Source organism: Rattus norvegicus, chromosome 5, assembly GCF_036323735.1.
Source record: "Rattus norvegicus strain BN/NHsdMcwi chromosome 5, GRCr8, whole genome shotgun sequence".
NCBI classification, from domain to species: Eukaryota; Metazoa; Chordata; class Mammalia; order Rodentia; family Muridae; genus Rattus; species Rattus norvegicus.
In genome coordinates this window covers 73122771-73142167 of record NC_086023.1, presented here as the reverse complement: position 1 = coordinate 73142167, position 19397 = coordinate 73122771, and the positions used below count along the sequence as shown (strand labels likewise).

At 41.2% G+C, this 19397-nt stretch overlaps 2 protein-coding genes across 26 annotated transcripts in view; both read right to left on the bottom strand.

Moving 5' to 3' along the window:
* Window positions 1-7422, bottom strand: part of Fktn (fukutin) — a 57027-nt gene extending 49605 nt beyond the window's left edge. For 3 of the 18 annotated variants that reach the window (XM_063287926.1, XM_063287927.1, XM_063287929.1), the window contains exon 1: window positions 6775-7422. The gene's annotated coding sequence lies outside the window, so the exon portion shown is untranslated. Of the gene's footprint in view, window positions 1-248; window positions 1661-1693; window positions 1904-6223 lie in introns of those variants that run through there. The other 15 variants (XR_005504478.2, XR_005504477.2, XM_039110247.2 and 12 more) reach the window with 13 other exon arrangements.
* Window positions 7423-11875: 4453 nt separating this feature from the next.
* Window positions 11876-19397, bottom strand: part of Fsd1l (fibronectin type III and SPRY domain containing 1-like) — a 77728-nt gene continuing 70206 nt past the window's right edge. For all 8 annotated transcript variants that reach the window (XM_063261284.1, XM_008763722.4, XM_008763723.4 and 5 more), the window contains one exon: window positions 11876-17667. In XM_063261284.1, the coding sequence (XP_063117354.1) occupies window positions 17545-17667 (123 nt within the window). In that variant the 3' untranslated portion in view covers window positions 11876-17544. The remainder of the gene's footprint in view (window positions 17668-19397) is intronic.

Sequence of the window (19397 nt, the reverse complement as noted above, 5' to 3'; positions counted from 1 at the left end):
TATGCTTCTTTCATTCTTTCTTTCTTTCTTTTTTTTCCGGAGCTGAGGACCAAACCCAAGGCTTCCTAGGCAAGCATTCTACCACTAAGCTAAATCCCCAGCCCCTTCCTTTCTTTCTTTCTTTCTTTCTTTCTTTCTTTCTTTCTTTCTTTCTTTCTTTCTTCCTTCCTTCCTTCCTTCCTTCCTTCCTTCCTTTCTTTCTTTATTTATTTCTTATTTCTACGTGGTTATTTTATTCTGTCCCGTACCTGTTATTTCGCTTTTACTCCAGTGTCCCACGGTGACTCTATTGCCATACTCTTTGCCCACTCACCTCTGCAGCTTATAAAAGAGGATGTGAAGTTACTACTTACTGTTAGTGTTGGCATTGTTAAAAAACAATGTCAGAAAGTTTGGCTGTGAGAAGCTACAGGATTTATATCATTGCCTTGTAATGTTAATATTCTCTTGATAACATTCAATACCACAGCCTCACATACGGGGAATCTGATCTGTTTAACAGAATGTACATATACATTCCCTACCAGTGAAACTCAACTCTTGTTTACCTAGACTATATAAGGATGGTAGTTACTATATATTCATTTTCTTTAGTCTTTCAACTTATAACAATTTCTTTATAGAAAGCTTTTTGAAGTTATGTTTAAATAACTTCATTAGGACACTGGATTCTCTATTTTTAGAACTAAAGTATAACTCCCTCACTCCCCTTTCAGTTCATTCAACTTCCAAAGCCTGTCATCGAGTCATCTTCCTGAGGCTTCAATGTCAACTTTCCACTTCAATAGGCTGCTTCTTCTCAGTGTGTGTCTTTCCTTCCTGAACTCTGCCAGGCTGCTGTCTTACAACCAACTCCTAGCTTTTGAGCCACTGAGTATTGCCTTTATTTTTTTTGGCAGTGCTGCTAACTGAACCTAAGGCCTCTCTATGTAGGACTGGCAAGCACATAATCACTGAGGGACAATACTGTCATTTTAAAGACTTTCAAAAGGTGACTGTTAACTCTAAGTCCATGCATGGGTATATTCGCATGTGTGTAGGTGCCTGTGAAGGACAGAGGCGTCCAATTCCCCTGGAACTGGTTACAAGCCGTAGTTGTGAGTCACCTGACATCAGTACTAGGAAGCAAACTCAGATCCCTGGGAAGAGCAGTATATGCCCTTAACCACTGAATTCTCCATCTTTCATCAATTTTCCCCTTCAGCTTGCACCGCTCTCACTTATTTTCTAGTTTATTTTCTTCTCATTGTATCATTTTTAATGTTCACTTTCTTTTAGTTACTTATCTTTAAATGACCTGAGCTCCCCCAGATCAATTATTCATAAGAATAGAGGGGTAGGAGGGAACATGTTCTAGACAAGATGGAGGTTTTTTCTGACAGAACAGTTTATATATGTGTGTATCTATGTGAGAAAGATAGAGAATACATGTTACATGTGAAAAGTCAAAACATAACTCCTTCATGGTATCAGAAACAGGTGCCAAAGAGTGTCTGACAATCTCTCGCTCCATTTTGCTTCTGGACAGATAGTGCATTTGTGTATACATGCTTGCTTTTCTTCTTGCTAGTTAATTCTGCCAAACTGTGGCTGCTCCCCCACCTTCCCTACATGTCCTGACCTCTGTACAGAGGGAGCCATGTCTCTGTTCTATCCGTTCTGAGATCTCTATTTACAAGGATCTTCCTTTTACCTGTGGCAACCACCTCTCAAACATTTCAGTTTGGGGTCACAGCAATATTTGCGTTGGGGAAGCTGTGTTAAGATCCATCTTCCATTTTTCATGTTTTTTTCAGGGTAACTTCAGATTGAATAAAGTACAAGTATTTTCACTCTGCCATTTTAATTAAAGTCCTAAGTCTTTGTGCGGAGCTTTGAAACAATCCACACACACAATCTGAATCTACAAAGCAAGCACAGAAGAAATCACGTAAGATCAACTACTATCCATGGGAGGTACCTCAACAGAGATGAGAATCGCCTGCCCCATTTGTAGATAATGTACCAAAATACTGGACTCAATCATGATTTTTCTCCACAAACCTGTGAAAGTCAGCAACATCCATCAACGCTGATGATGGCACGAGTCTGCTGTTAACTAAAACTTACTATAATGATTTCATCAGGGCAGGTCCTGGATAACGAGATTATTTCTCAGTCTAGATTTCAGCTCTCTCTCATATATGTGAAGGCCAGCACACCAGAGTACTGCATGCTGCTTCCTGGTGACATCTAAGCTGGCACCTAAGCTTACCATTGCTAAGCTGCCTCCAAGTCCAAAATAATATACTGGTTTTTTTTGGGGGGGGGAGGGGAGCTGTCTCTACTTTACACTTAATACAGAATTAATCCACTAATAATATAGTTACCACTTAACCTGAGCAATGGGATAGTTTTAAAAAGAAGTGTCTCAGGGCAGCACCACTGACCCTGGCTTCTTTGATGGCACAGAACCTAAATCAAGATAACATTCGGGTACGTATTATTTGATCGGCAAGAGTCCACACAGAATGCCCATCCTTTTAGCTTTCGTTTCATCTTTTAGTATCAATTTTACTACATATCACCACATGAACGAGTTTGGGAAAGAGTGGTTCTAAGAGCCAAACACGCTTGTGATGGAAACGTGGACAAAGTTCAAGATCGTGTTCAGAATCTTCCTGTAACCAAGAGCTACAGTCTTTTGGTGTCACTGCTGACATTCAGCTATGCCCCAGTCTGCAGAACAAAGCAAGTCAACTACAAATGGAAGAGAGTAGTGCAGTTCAGTACATGTGCGCTTAGGGACTTAGGGAGCAAGATGGGAGGCACTAAAAAGAAAATGATACAAAAGATGCACTTGCAAGTCAAAAAGAAAAAAACAAAACAAAACAAAAAGCAAACACTTGTTTCACCCCAAGTGACTAGAGTTTGCCGTGCTGGAAGGTAGACGCACACTCCACTGGAGGAGAAAGGGGATGAATCATGAGGCTCAGGCAGCTGTGAACCCTGTGAACTACAACAGCAGCCACCTGTCTGCATGATCAACCCACTGGCTGTACAACAGCGGCGCAAACGTTATGGGAGGAGCTAGCCACCTCGTGACTGGATGAAAGACGGGCTCTATGAGATGGAATTTATAACTGGCATTGTTAATGGGGCCAAGAACCTGAGACTAGACAGGTCGGAGGCCCCAAGAGAAATTTCACTAAAATTACCCTGCCAAACGGACATAGAAATAAAATGACTCCTAACTACATATTGCTCTACTCACAGATCACTGCACTGCTGAACACTCATCAAAAAAGAGACCCCTTGCAGTAGACAGCAGTTAACGTGTTAGGGACTGGGTCTAATCCTGTCTCAATTCAATTCGGCTCCCATAGGCCGCGTTCTCAGGTGCTGAGGGAGACCTAAAGGACAACCGGCATGTGAGAACCAGGGAGAGTGGACACATGGGCCACTCCCCCAATTGTTTGGGGGTAGCAGAGATGAAACAGAGATTTTAAAAGATGTAACTAAGAAGTACTAGAGGGGAATATTTGCTAGCAGTGGGAAGGATTAGAACTAACTAACCTTTGAGCTAGTCAAGGTAAAATTAACTGGTGTTGCTGGGAACAAAGCAGTCACTAAACTCACTGCTACAAACATAGATACTGAAAACTATACAGACACTGAGAGCCTTTGGAACACTAACTCCCAAAGAGAAAGCCTTCCCCTCAGAGCTCAGGGATATATGTAGAAGAGGAAAGAGAAAGCCTGTAAGACCCAGAGGAAACAGCACTTTTCCAGACACAACAGGGCTGATGTACAGTAGAGCTGAGACTATGACAGCATGCACAAGCCCTGCGCAAGTCCAAACCAGTCAAAATCCCAGCACAGAGAAGGGGAAGTGGGCAGAAAGTCCAGCCCTGAGCCAAGAAGGTATCTGCGGAGAGAAAACAGGTTTTCTTAAACAGAGTGACAGAGTGTATCAAGCATAGCTCGGGATAGGCCGCAAGCTCATTAATAGTTGGCCAACCACAAAATAGACCCCATGTAGTTTTGTTTTGATTTTTATGATAGGAAGAACTCAAAGTTGAGTGTGTATCAGGGAAGAATTTGGGGTGGGAAAAGAATATAACCAAAATACATTATATAAAAAAATCAAAGTCTAGTAGGACCTAGTGGCACAGACCTATATAATACCATCTACTCCAGGGGGTAGGCAGGGTGATGGTTAAGTTCAAAGCCGCCTGAGAAACTTAGAGAGACTGTCTCAAACTGAGCAAGGAGCAGGGCCTGTAGCTCAGCAGTGGAGTGCGTGCATACATGAGGCCCAGGACGGATGACGTCAGTGGATCTTTACCTATGCAATATTCACTCACTTCTTAATCCTTTACAAAACGACCTCTACCTCCCCACACTGTCACTTGGAAGATGAAAAGGTAAGATAATGTACTCTCTCCGTGTGATATCCAAAAGCACATGGTGACTCCTTTCTGAATATGCTGTAAGGAAAGTTCCCTGAGGTAGTGACAGGAATAAAGCAGCTAGGGACGAGAGGTTACATAGAAAGTCAGCTAGGTAAGGTTGGATTTCAGGCAGAGAAATGTAGATGCTTTTCTTTTTATTTGATGTTTTTCCTATCCGAACATAATTCTGTAATAAAAAAATTAAATTAAATTTAAAAAAGTGTCTCAAGCAGGCATGTTAGTGTAAGCCCCTAATCCCAGCACTTGGGAGACAGAGACAGGTGTATGAGTTGGAGGCCACCCTCCTCACCAGGCCAGACAAGGCTACTTAGTGAGACCCTGTTTCAAAAAAGCAAAACCCACCACCAACAGCAACTTTTTTTTGCCAATGTGTTCTGGTTGCTAGAACGGAATGTGATAAATTAGTTGTTACTGTGTGGGGGAGTGGGGGGTGAGTGCAAAGCAGTGTATGCAAGTCTGTGGGGGTCAGGCTCCCTCTGGTGCCATTCTTTGGGTACCATCAACCTTTGTGAGTGTGTGAGGGCAGGAATGTGTAGGCCACAAAATGCCCAGTGTTTGCTCTATCACACTCTACCTTATTCCCTCAAGACAGAGCCTCTCATTGACTTTGGAGCCAGGCTGGTAACCAGTAATCCTCTCACTTCTGCTGGCTCCCCTGGAGCCTCAGGAATCCCGTCTCCCTGTCCCCAGCTCTGAGGTTACCTGCAGGCCACCCTGATCTGGGGATGGAAGTCCGATCAGCATGCTTGCAACAAGCGCTTCAGTGACTGAGTTGTTGTCCCAGCTCAAATCAAGTTATTTGATTTACATTTCATGTACGTGAGCTTGCTGGCTAATTTTATGTCAACTTATCACATGCTACAATAATTGGGAAGAGGGAACCCCAAATGAGGAAATACTTCCATAAGACTGGACTGTAGCCTGTAGAGAATTTTCTTGATTAGTGATTGATGTGGAAGGGCCCAGCCCATTATGGGTGGTGCCACCCCTGGGCTGGTGGTCCTGGGTTCTATAAGAAAGGAGGCTGAGTAAGCCATGGGAGCATGTAAGCAGCGCTCCTCCATGGTCCCAGCATCAGCTCCTGCCTCCAGGTTCCTGCCCTCAGTGCTTTTGATGATGAACTGTTATATGCAACTGTGTGCAAAATAAACCTTTCTTCCCCAAGTCACGGTATGGTATTTCATCACAGAAAATATTAGCCCTAAGACAGTGAGTAAAGCCTTTCCCTCAAGGGACATGTAATTAATTGCTTGGCTGTGGGCATTTACCCCAGGCTGGTCTGTCAATCGTTATGTAGCTGTTTCCTAGTGCTTTTCTTGTCCTCCAAAGTGCTGTTATTACAGGTGTGAGCTACCATGGCTGGCTCACAGGTTGACTTTTATTTATTGGAAATCTTCAAAGGTAGAAAGGCTGGAATATCATTCTTTATAGCCGAGAAAGCTCGAGACATACAGGAAAGTGGCTTGCCTTGTGCTACCTGAGACATTGGCGATCTCGATGAAATCTGAATTCAGTTCTTTAGACTCTTACCTAAGCTTTTAACTACCCGTACCCATTTACATCAAGTCTTTCCCGATATCCCCCAACTGATAATGTAAACGGAAGACCGGAAAGTTCCTACATGCAGTTATCTGTCATCGCTAACCGCGCCCACTGTATTATTACCATCGTCATCATATTATTAAGCATAGTGAGCACTCCTTCAAACGATCTATAACCACCGAGGAGTCTCAGAAGAGAGGAAAGAGACTGGAAAACCAACCACCTACTCCCTTCGAAGGGTGGCAGATGGCTGCTCTACACAGAACTTGTCTTTCGCGCAGGACCAAAATTCGCCTCGTGGAACCCTCCCTGGGTGGCCATTCTCCCTTCCTTTCCCAGTGAGTTCATGCCTCCAGCCACCGCGGAGGATGCACTCAGAGCAGCGGGCTGCAGCAGTTCCTCCCCTGCGGAGGAACCTTGGCAAGGAATTGGTCCTCACACCCGACCGATCGTTCTACTCGCGTGGTTCGCTCTCGCCGCCCAGCTCAAACATCACTGTTCCAACCCGGCCTCTACAAGCGTCTCCATGAACCTCCAAAAATCGAAGCGGTGTCAGGATGATCAACGAACAGCATGGGCATGTGAGACCCATCTGTCCCTGTGGCGGCAGCAAGCTCGCGTACCTGCGGCCGACGTCGGACTCCTCCCCGCCGCCGTAGGGCGGGCACCCAAAGGGTGGCGGACCGCCGGCCAGGGTACGAGTAGACCAGCGACTCATGCCTGAGGGAACCCGCCCACGCCCAGGCTCAGATACACAGCCCGGAGGCCCTCATCTTACCTAACTCTAGAGCTGCGGCGGAAGCCTCGCTTTACGGCAGTCACGACGACTGTCGCAAAGAAACCGTCAAGCGCACAGCTGCGTTCGCTAGCCCGAGTAGCCTTTGGCCGTACAGGTTTGCCAACGTCTGCTGCCAAGTTCTCGGAGCCCTTCTATTTGTCTGGCCTTTAGAAATCTGCAGTCAGCCATCCCTCCAGCAGCGTCCTGAGGCTGCCTGAGGTTTAGGAAAAACAGAACTGTCTCCCCTAGTGTGTGGCTCACCAAACAGAGCGGAGAAAGTGCAAACTTAGGATGGATAACGACTCTGCCCCCCCCACCCCCTCCCCCCTCCCCATTATCATCCTCTCTCCACATTCTGCTACTGTGGCCAGAATGGGGAAGAGCAGTATGTAGGGATGGGTGTACTCATAAAGTTGAGGTGCCTACTAGACATCCAAGTCTAGAAGATGCTATCTTCCAGTTTGGGGCTTGAGAGAAATATAGACGGTTTTGGGCCTGGCATCTTTGCTTTTAGCGGTGTAATTTTAAGAGTTAGCAAAGATCAGATGTGGATTTTGATAGGAATTTTTGAAAATTAAAAAGCATCAAAGAAATATTTTAAGTTCTCTAAAAAAATTACTAATGACATTTAGTAAAAAAAAAAAAAAGAAGATGATGAAATAATTTACCCTACATACCTCGCTCTGTATCATTTAACTCAGACCAGCCTTAAACTCTACTTAGCCCAGTATGGACTTCAACTCATCCTAGCGCTTCCACATCTCAAGTGCTGGGATAACAAGTTTGCATCACCATGCTTGTCTTAAAACAGAATTTTTCTAAAAATTGTGATGGAACGTGGTTATGTCAAAATTTTTGATTAAGTCTGACATGCCTATAACTCAAGCATTTTGGGGAGCCAAGACAGGAGAATCTGGAGAGAGGCCTTGTCTTTCAACACACTCATGAGCATGCACACACATAAACACACACACACACACACACACACACAAATGTAATTGATGCCTACTGGAGTAATAAGAGGCGATATTTAAAAAGAAATGAATGTTGTTATGCTCAATAATGTCGAAATTATAAGAATGAAAGGAAACTTTCTAGGTTTTAGAAGTGAATACATTTCAATGCATAGTAAATCTTACCCTGTATAAACCTTGAAAGAGGCAGAGGACGATCCCGTTTTCTGGTCCGGGTTAAGTTTAAGGATGGATCTCATGGTTTTTCCTGTATAAGCACAGTTGTAATGTGCTATATACATTATAAAGTTTCTGTTACTGTAAAGTGTACCAGGGTTTAGAGATATATGTAAAGGAAAGAATTTAGAACACTTCAAAGAAAATCGACAATCCTTTTGGTTTTCCTAGACATAACTTGTCAGCAACTTCTTTGGGCAATTTACCTGTAAATTTTCATCCACTTGCAGGTGACTTTATTGTTTTTAATATAAGTTTACAAAGTAAAAGCCCCACCTACCACCGGAAGTTGGATGATAACCACGTACACACACTAAAGATGGCGGTCCTTGTTAGTGGGTCGAATGTGGACTGCTCCCCAGATGCTTCTGTTGGAATACTTTGCCTCCAGGCAGTTTTAGAACCTTAAAACCCTGGAGGAAATAGGCCACTAGAGGGGACAGACTTTAAGGATCAGAGCCTGGCTCCTCTTTCAGTCTGCTCTCTGCTTCTTGGTCCAGTCTATCTAGATGTGAGTAGACTCAGCCACCTGCCCCTGCTGCCATAAACTCTGCCATGCCCTCCCTCCTATGTTAGACTTTAACCTCTCCAACTAGGAGCCAAAGGAAATGTTTGTTCCCTTCACTTCCTGCTATCATATACTGTCATACAAATAGTACTTCTCAAGCAGGTTCGGAGAGACTCGCTCATCATAAAAAGCCTTTTAATCTTGTTAACCAAATTTAAAGCTGTTGAGAAGGATACAAGGAGGAATAAAAATAGCCTCCGCCAGAAGTAAACATTCACCTTCCAGGAAGCATCCAGGTATGTGTATCTACACGTTCTGGCCCGGTAACATTTGTGGTATCCTATGGCAAAAGTATAAAATACCAGCACTAACAAACTTAAGTAACCAAGAGATTAAATATTCAGGGGCTGGAAAAAATAGCTCAGCAGTGAAGAATACTCAGTATTCCCCCAAAGGACCCACGTTCTATTCTGTAACTCCAGTTCCAGGATATCTAATGTTCTCTTCTGCCTCACACTTATGTGACATACACATATATACCTAAATAAAGTGAATATAGAAATTTAATATCCATCCTTGATAGATTTTTCTGAAGGAACATAAATCTAGATTCAAATATGGATGTCTCAAATTCCTCAGACAATGTTGAAAAGTGACAGTGTAAGTACTATGTGACCTGGAATACATGCATGTAGATGTCCTGGCCTGCTGAGGTTCAGTGGAGACCTGGGAGGGGGTGAAAGAATGGGGGACAGGAGGCATGAAGGAGAGCAAGTCTATGGTCTGATCAAGCTCTCAAATTTTGTTCAAAAAACAGCAGTTTATAAAGACAAGCAGGCGGGATGGTCACCCAGGACCCAGGACTGATCCATCATTGCCACCACCCTCCTTATAGCCCTAAACCGTAAATTGCAGGTATAAACTGATAAGAACATACGGCTGGAGACGGAGCCTGTACAAGTGGTAAGAATGGACAATTGACTAGGTGTCCCAGAGCCAGAGCTGTAACCTGCTTAATTTTCCTGGAGATTGAGGCCATATAATGAGCAGTGCATTCCTGAGAAAAATGCCTGAGACAGAAGGTGTGTAAGTGGGCTTGGCTCCTGGCATGTTGACATTCCCTTGGCACATCCAAGCTGTAAGTGTTGCAGCTCTGAAGGGAAAGGCTTCACCTACAGAAGTGTTACAGCTACTGGGGCTGCAGGAAAAGGTTTCCCCAAGGCGAGTCTAACAGTTCTGCTTTGGCAGGGGGAATTCCCCCAGCAAAAGTGTTAAATAGTTGTGCTCCGAGAGATATACTGCTATTCTGGAGTCAAGGAATACCACAAAGTCACACTGCACAACAAACCTCACAGATTTGTTGGGAAGGAAAACCCAGCAGGGTGGCTGCTTCTGTTTGGGAGAAGCAGGAAGGTTTTTATGGGGTTTCTTGTGGGGCAGGCAGAGCTTTCCACGGTGGAGATTTCCAGAGTGAGGATTAGTAAGATTTCAATTCTTGAGCTCAGACAAGTTCAGGGATTGGTGGGTTTCTTGGCCCTGGCCTTGGTCTTGGGGTCAAGTCAGGGTCAGGGTGCTTTCTTCCTTTGTCCCTGTTACACTATACAAGCACCATCCAGTCTCCACAATTTGCCATCCATGGGTGTTGTGTGTGTGTGTGTGTGTGTGTGTGTGTGTGTGTGTGTGTGTGTCTGTCTGTCTGTCTGTCTGTCTTCTGGATGGATCTTGGGAGCAGGTCTACAGAGGTCCTCAAGGAAAACTTACAGATGACCAGGAAAGGAGGTCTGGGGTACTGCTATGTGTTCCATAATAATCTAAAACTGGGTATGTCAGTGAAAGCCTGAGGAATCCAACCTCTAGTTTCATTTCCTGTTGCTGTGAAAACTCTGTCGAAGGCAATTTGGAAGGGGAGGTTTATTTTTGTCTCGCAGTCCCAGATTACAGAATATCATATCAGGAAGTCAAAGAGGCAAATGCTTAAGGGAGTTGGTTACATCACATCCCAAAGCAGGAAGGAGTGAGTGTAAGAGCCAAAGATGCATGCCATTGTTCAGTTAGCTCTCTTCTCTTCAGTCCAGGGTCCAGCTGGTGAAATGGTGCTGTCCACATTCAGGCTAGGTCTCCCTTCCTCACCCACAGACACACCCAGGATTAACCTAAATGAGACAACCCCTCATTGAGACTTCCCTCTCATGTGATTCTACGTTGGGCCAAGTAGACAATTAAAACCATCAGATACCCTTAGGGAATTCTTCTAGGTGGAGTTGGGAGCTTGATTTCTATAATGGAGTTTCAGGATGAGTCTATATGAAGTAGAGCTGGGTAAACTAAGCAGTTTACCAACAGCTATATAAAAGCAAGAGCCCTACTCAGTGACCTTAATTTTCCATTTTTATCCTGAGTCAGGGCAAGAAATATGGAAGACATGATCCCTGGCTTCCTTCCAATTGTGATTTTTATGAAGAGCGGTCCAGTGGAGACAAGGTCAGGACCTGTAACCCAAGTATCTGGTGCATGTACACTCTTGTATCACACTGTATATACTACTGGCTGGCTCCATAAAATCACAATCGGATTTACAGGCCATCATACAAAAATAGTTAATTTGCAGGTACAAGTCAGAAAGGGGAACCTTCAGAATTCTGATAGTCTATTTTATTCAAGTAACTGTGGAGGCCAGTTCTTTGCCTAGCAACCACAAATGGATGAAAGATCCATGTTTACCTTCCTTAACAATCAGTTTGCTTCTATTTTAATTCACAATGCTACATTGCATTCTATCTTATCTGTGCATATAAATGCATGAGAAATCATTGAATAACAACCTTCTGAGGGTAAGAGCACTTAAAATCTTAATTTGCTGAACTGTTAAGTTGCACCTATCCACAGTCCTTCTAACAAGAGGACTGCTCCTCAAAACCTTTGTCACACACTTCTTCTCATAATGCAAGACTGTGTTCCTTTTATCTTTCTCTTGTTGACAAAGACCTTAAATACAGGAACCACCACCTAAATATAATCCATCATTACTCTTCCCCCTCACTTTCTTTCAGGTTGGAATACACTGTAAAAGGACTGTGTTCTAGGTCTGACTCTCCCGAAATGTAACCTAGGCTGTGATGAGCCAACTACTGCATCTTTACTGTAGAAAGCAACAGCTACTAGTGAATTGTATTTATTTTAAATTAATATACATTTAAAAATTCAATTGGCCAGTGCATTATTCACAGAAACTGCCCGGGCTAATGAGTACAGGATTTTCCATTATTACATACAACACTATTAAATGGCATTGTCTACCATATTTTGAGGAAATGAGACAATGGCTTTTTAAACATTCTCTTTCTCAATAAACAACTATAGATATTTAAATAAAAGTTGATAAAAATAAAGCACTGACACAAAAGAAAGCAAAAAAAGGGTTTAATTTTTAGAAGGGATAATACAGGTGCTTTTGTAAAAACCTCAGTGGGACATTTTATACAGAACATACAATCATTTCAACATACAAGTCACTACACTTTGAATAACCATTTTTAAAGTTAAAAAAATCATTTAGAAGGCTTTGTCTTGTTTGTAAGGAAATGAGGCAGTGTGCTCATTTCAAACTCTTGCAGCACTGAATATACCACGTGTCGCTTATTAATAGTTTTCATACACAACTTAGAGGTTAGACCTGAGGAGCTGTAATTTTTATTATCACAACTGTGTAGCAAAGTCATGTCCAGATAACAAACATACCAAAGTCCTGCGGAGTAGGATAACTTGCAAACCATTTAATACATCCATCTGGAGCAACACCACTATGTGCAGACAGATGATAACTGATACAGGCTGATGCAGAACAAGGTTTCGAAATGTTTCTTTTTTAATAAAAGGTACAATTCAATAAAGTTGATGAATATTTGTCAAAGGCAATAAATTGTTGAACTACTTGGTTGTTGGAAAAGTTATTTCAGCCAAATTCACTCTGCATGGGGTACCAGTTTGCAAGTGCAAACTCCTGGTGGAAAAGGAGCTGAAGCCATTCGCTTACTCTAGGTTTCCCCTCTACACATGAACACTGCAGTAGACCTTACAACTCGTAAAAGTGCAGTTGATGAGGAATATAGAAACAGTCATGCGCAAAGTAAACTGATTCTAAAGGACATTTTGAAGGTCTTACTTTAAAAAAATAAAATCACCAGTTATACCAACTTAAGAACATGCTTTTTCAAACTACACAGCATTTATAAGTATTCAAACACAGCCATTCTTAGTGAAAACCACCCAGTTCACATAGGAGTCCATTTCACTACACTCCTCACAACAGCCCTGTGAGGTAGGCTGAACAAGGTACAATATTTTAAGTAAGGCAACAGGGGCCCAAGGGTGATGAGTGATTCAGAGGTCAGAGACTACTGTACGGGGCAGCTATGATGACCAAATACTTAAAAGAATGCCAGAAATCTTAAAGATGTGCAGTTTTTGCCTGAGGTTATTCCCCGACTTTAGCTGCTGTATCTTGATAGACTCAGTTATGGATCTGGTTTCAAAGCATCTCCGTTAAAGGATCAATTCGTCGCAGTCCTTTGGTACCTTACAGATACTGAAAATGTGAAGAAATTCTTCTCATAGTCCTGGGCTCCCCCGAAAGTTCCAATATTACTAAAACGCCTTTTACCAATCTCTTCCAATTTGATTCACTATAAAATTGATTCAATCTTACATTCGAAGCCAAGCAAATACATTCACTGACCTCTGCCCTACATACTGCAAAAACTTCAACATGTTTATTCCTAAGCACCGACTGAAGCTGACTATTACTAAGAAAGTGGAAAATTTTAAACAAATATAACAAGTGATTATGTATCAAAACCAGTACTATTAACCCAGACAAAAAGCACTCCATTGATATGGTGGGCAGTCAGGATAAAAGTCCTATGGTAATTTCTGGTACTGATTACTAACATCCACACGGTATGTCCACCCTTCCAGCGCCAAAAAAAGCAGCAAAGAATCCACTAAGTTCTAACTGGTGCAAAGTTCCTATGGAATTCAGATAACCATACCACTCAGGTAGACAACACTGACCTCAGAATCACAAGTGTGAACACTGGTACAGGACACATATAAGTAAAATCACCAAACACCAGGTAATGTTGCTGCGATGATTTTCTGTAAGAAAAGCCTCATTACCCACTCTAGCTCTGAGCACTGGCTTTAGGGATGGCATGTTTGGTTGAAAATAACAACTTGATGGTGATGTGGATACTGAATAAATTCATGCTTACCTCCGACAGAACGAATATGATGTATAAATAAAAAAGGATACTTTTCCAAACTTTTTATTACAATATAAAAGTGAAATATTACTATGTATAGTTAATTTGATAATTATTTTTTACAAGCTACAACAAATGTACTTTTTAAAAAAATTTTGTTACATTGTGTGTGTGTGTGTGTGTGTGTGTGTGTGTGTGCGAGTGTGTGTGTGTGCGCGTGCATGCGCGTGCGCATAATTCAAAAGACAACTTGCAGGAGGTCAGTCTCCCCTTCCATTTGGGTCCCAGGGTACAAACTCAAGCTATCCTGTTGGTAGCAAGTGCTTTTCTTATGAGCCATCTTGCCGGCCCATGAATGAAGTTTTTAGAAATTTAATGACACATTAACATTATTTTTAGTTCAAGACATCAAATAAAAAATAGCAGAATTAGGTTCAGATGGCGACTTAAACTCTACTCATTTTGGAAACCTAGATAGAAAGTTGATGCTACATCATAAAAAATTAACAACTGTTATATGAATTATATGCTGATCTAACAAAGATGCTAAAAATCTATGACTAAAACAGTTGAATTTTAGCCCAGAGTAATGTATTTCGTGGCAAGACGCCTATACTGTTTTCTTTTAAGATGAATATTCTTTGGAGTAGTTACTTCCCATATATATCCCTTTCCAATTTTTAAAAATTGTTTTTGAAAGAAATAACTGCAAATACATAAATAGCTATAATTTCATGGAAAAGATATATAGAAAAAAACTAAGTAATTCTAGGTAATTGATCTAATTAAAATATTTCATCATAAATATTTTCTTTTATTATTTATATCAAGGATCAATCATGGAAGTTCAAATTATACATAATATTGTTGGCGGTTTGACTTTTTTCAGAATCTTCAGAACAGAACATCTTTAGAACAGAGTGAGAAGCCCAGTCTGGCTGTCCAGCAGTTTACGGTCACATGGTAGAGGTGCTCTCAATTAAACGCACAGACAAACAAACACTTTTAACACTTTTAAAAAAGCCTATACCTGGAACATTCAAAAGATCACTGTATATTAAATTTCCATGTACATTAGTCATTAAATACTTGGTATATACATATTTACCAGTATTTAAAATATGTGACACAATCAGTTGAGTCAAATGAATTGTAGCAAATTCTAAAGTGCTTAAGGCAGCTCCTTCCTGTCTATTTCCAGCTAGATGAAACTGGTCTGGAATTCAACTGCTAAAAGGGAAATACAATACTTAATCCATGTTTTATGAATTGGTTCCTCACAACGGTGATATATCCCTTATGGTCACCTCCCCTATATTCCGTTCATGGAAAGTAATCCTGTTCAAGGTGTGCAGGCAGACACAGAGCAATGAGGAATACTGGAGAGGGCTTGCAAGCTTTCCACAGTGGGACTGAGTGGACTGAGCTGAGCAGAGAAGCGCAGCCATTTCAACCCAATGTTAAAGGAATGTTACATATTATGATCAAGTTGATAGTTACCTTGTTTTGAGATGATTTAACTAGGCACTCTATTCAATTATTTTAATTTAAAAAGAAGGGTTGACACACTTCTGCCTACCCTAATAAACTTAAGATTTTTAAACTAAAATACTACAGATTTGTTCTTTTTTAAAAGAGACCCTGATGTTTACTTTAAAGCAACAAAGGTATAATTAGTACCTAATATCACATGATAAGAACTTGGACTCTTACTCATTGAGTTTATACTTTGTTCTACAAAGCTGCTGAGAAATAAAACCTTCTCAGTAAAAGTCATGCATTTTCCCATGACTGTTTGGAAATTGTAGATGAAGGTCTCAAATGATGGGACAAAGACAAGAAGCACATGTGCTCCTCTGACCTCAATAGAAGGCCCTCTCCACTATGGTACAGTGTTGCCTGCCTTAAATTCAGTAGACAATGAGCATGAGAAAAAGGCACTGTATAAATGAGTAGATAAGCTATGCAAGATATAATATCATAATGAAAAGTTCTATACAAGAACAGCTGCTGGCTTCCCATGTCATTTTTGACAAAATATACTTAGTAGACGCACAAAGCAATTCCAGTAAATCACTGCTTTCAGGTATGAGTCTACAAAAAAGAGTAATTCTTTTTTCCTTAGGTCATGAAATCCATTTCTATAGATAGTGAAACAATGAAAAATGTCTTTCAAGCTATGATAAATGAAAAGTAAAATATTGTTTTGGGGAACCAATAGAATACTGATATACTTCCTTCTATAAACCACTTTAATCTTAAAAACTGCCAGTGTGTTATCAGACAATGGTGTAGATATTTGTTATATGGAAAATAATATTCTATGTCAAATTTGTTTCATCAACAGAACAAAACAACCATGCCAATTAGCAGTACATTTTAAGAGCAAATACTTCTTATGATCCTATAAGCTAGACAGCAAAAATGGACACTTCTCTAGGGAACTTTTTCAGAAGCCCGAGTTACTTAAAACAAGAAGAGATTCAAAAGGTACAAAAATTAATCAAAAGTCAAATAATCATTTCTTTGAAGTTCTGAAGGCAGTTTTACAATTTCCATTTTTAGTTTGGCTCAAAAATTATGTTAAAAGTTTTAATTGGCTCAAAAACCTTGAGTTGAAAGTTTTAATCAACTTTGTAATAAAAGGCTTTTCTTTTGATAACCACAAGTTTTACTCTCTGCTTCACACACTCCTTCAGATCTGGGAAAAAGAAAACTATGTTCAGTTTTTGGAACAATCACAAACTTTTAAACAGTGAATGAATGGACCAAAAAGACAGAAACAAAAACCAAATCAAAACAAAAAACCTTTCAAATGATTGCTTGAAAAACACAAATACCAATTAAATAGGACACATGTATTCTTTAAACAGCTGATTAAACCAATTCATATCTTTGTAAAAGAACATATAAATTATTTCAGAAAAGAATACTTTAGGCACATTTCTTTATAATCTTTCACAGACAAAAAATTAGTAATAGAGCTTTTTACCCTTTATAGAACTTAATTCACAAACTTCTATAAGCAATAATTTATACCGGTGCCAAATTCAAGTGGAAGTTTTATCAAAGATACCAAGACAGGTATAAAGGCGGGGTTAAAGCAGAGGACAAACTCAGAGAGCAGCTTCTCATGTGGCGCCCAGAAGCAGCATGGAGGAGAGGACAGAATGACTCAGCACAGACACACAGTACTCCCTGTGCTGCCGCCATTCTCTGTCTGTCTGCTTGATATTTTAAGTTATAACTATAAGAAAAATACCAATACATAAGTTACTCTATCAAAAGCTCAGCTTATTTATAAAAGAATTTATTCTCTGCCATTTCTCTGCCATCTCTAGGCAAAGATTTCAATTTCTAGGAAGCCTTAGGGGACTTGGTGTTTTTAAAGCCTCAGTGTAGGACTCAATGACAGCCAGTGAGGAGAAAAGACATAAACCGGAGAGGAGGAACGGCAAGCCTTAAAGCTTTACAACCCAGGCCCAAGGCTCAGCAGACGGAATTACACTACTAGACAAGCCAGGGTCGCTTAAGAAACAGAAAAATGGCTTTCTACATAAGTAGTTCAACACTGCCCTTTCCTATTGACTATCAAATATTCCTGTCATCCTCCCACACCCCAACTGCTTGATTCCGGGACACAGCAATAACCTCCCATGGCTGCTTCCTATTTGGTAGTTAATCTAACAGATTCCAGGCTTTAAAGCAAAACACAGAAAACCCGATTTCCAGCACTCAGAAATATCTGTTAGTAACTGTATGGGAAAGGCCACACAGTCAAAGAGGACGGTAAACACAGTCTGAGTTGCCATTACTGAGTGACATTGTTCAGGCTGCTTGCTGAACCAGTCATTCCGTTTTCACTTTTCTGAAGTGTTCTCACAGCACTTGGGACCTGCATTCCAGTACTCAAAGAAAGGCCACCACACCAAACCTAAGAAAAAAATAAGAACAAAGCCTCAGTTAGACTCAAATCAAACTATAACTGCAGTAATCCTCAACTTTCCATTTGAAAGGCAAAATGTATGAAGGTCAACAGTTCCCACACTGATAGAGCTTCCTGTTTGAGCTGAGGAGAAATGAAGAGGCTCACAGCGGCCAAAGGAAGCCTGTGTAGTAGCAGAAGCACTGAATCTGCACCCAGGAAAGGGGACACAGCAGCAGAAGCTCAGGAGACTGAACTGGATTAATCTCAGCGAGCAATGCTGACTACTGGTGCTTCCTAACCTTTACAACCAGGGGACCAGAGAAGCCTATCTCACTTAAGACTGGAACATGGCTTTAGATAGGACACATGCTCTAGTGAGTTAACTTCCCTGAACAAAACACCAATCGCACAGGTCCTCAGATCTACAATTAATAAATGGGACCTCATGAAACTGAAAAGCCTCTGTAAGGCAAAGGGCACTGTCAATAGAACAAAATGGCAGCCTATAGAATGGAAAAAGATTTTCAACAACTCCACATCTGATAGAGGACTAATTTCCAAAATATTTAAAGAACTCAAGAAATTAGGCATCAATAAACCAAATAATGCAATTAAAAATGGGGTACAGATTTAAACAATTCTCAGTAGAGGAATCTCAAATAGAGAAGAAACACTTAAATGTTCAACCTCCATAGCCATCAGGGATATGCAAATTAAAACTACTCTGAGATTCTACCTTACACCCGTCAGAAGGCTAATATCAAAAATAAAAGTCGCAGCACATGCTGGCCAGGATGTGGAGCAAAGGTAATATTCCTCATCCACTTTTATTGGGAGTGCAAACTTACACAGCCACTATGGAAATCAATATGGTAGTCTCTCAGAAAATTTGGAATCAATCTCCCTCAAGACCCAGCTATACCACTTCTGGGCATATACCCAAAAGATGCTCCACCATCCCACAAAGACACGTGCTCAGCTATGCTCATAGCACCTTTATGCGTAATATCCAGAAACGGAAGACAACCTAGATGTCCATCAGCTGAAGAACGGGTAAAGAAAATGTGGTTCATTTACACAGTGAAGTACTTATGACTCAGTTGTTTAAAAAAAATGGCATCATGAAATTAGCAGGCAAATGGGTGGAACTAGAAGAAAACCGCCCTGAGTGAGGTCACCCAGACCTAGAAAGACAAACATGGCATATGCTCACTTATAAGTGGCTATTAGCTATAAAGCATAATCACATGTAATCCACAGACCCAGAGAGGCTAAGTAACGGGGGTGGGCGGGCACAGGGGAAATACATAAATCTTCCTAGAAAGGGAAATAGAATAGGTCTCTCAGGTAGACTGGGGCAAGTGGGGACAGGAATAGGAAGAATCCGGTTGGGGGAAGATGGAGGGAGAGAGTACTGAGAGAGACTATTAGACTGTGGGACACTTTGGGGACAAGGTAGAATTCGTGAGTAGAAACTGCCAGGAATCTATGAGGATGACCCTAGCTAAGACTCCTAGAAGGGGGCATATGTAATCTGAACCAGCCATCTCCTGTAACCAGACAAGACTTACAGTGGAGGGATTGGGACAACCAACCCAGCCTCAAAACCTTAATCAACAATTTGTTCTGCCTACAACGTGTGTTATGGTAAAGGTGGTGCAGAAACTGGGGGAATAACTAACCAGTGATTGACTGATCTAACCTGATATCCATGACACAAGAGGGAGCCAACCCTT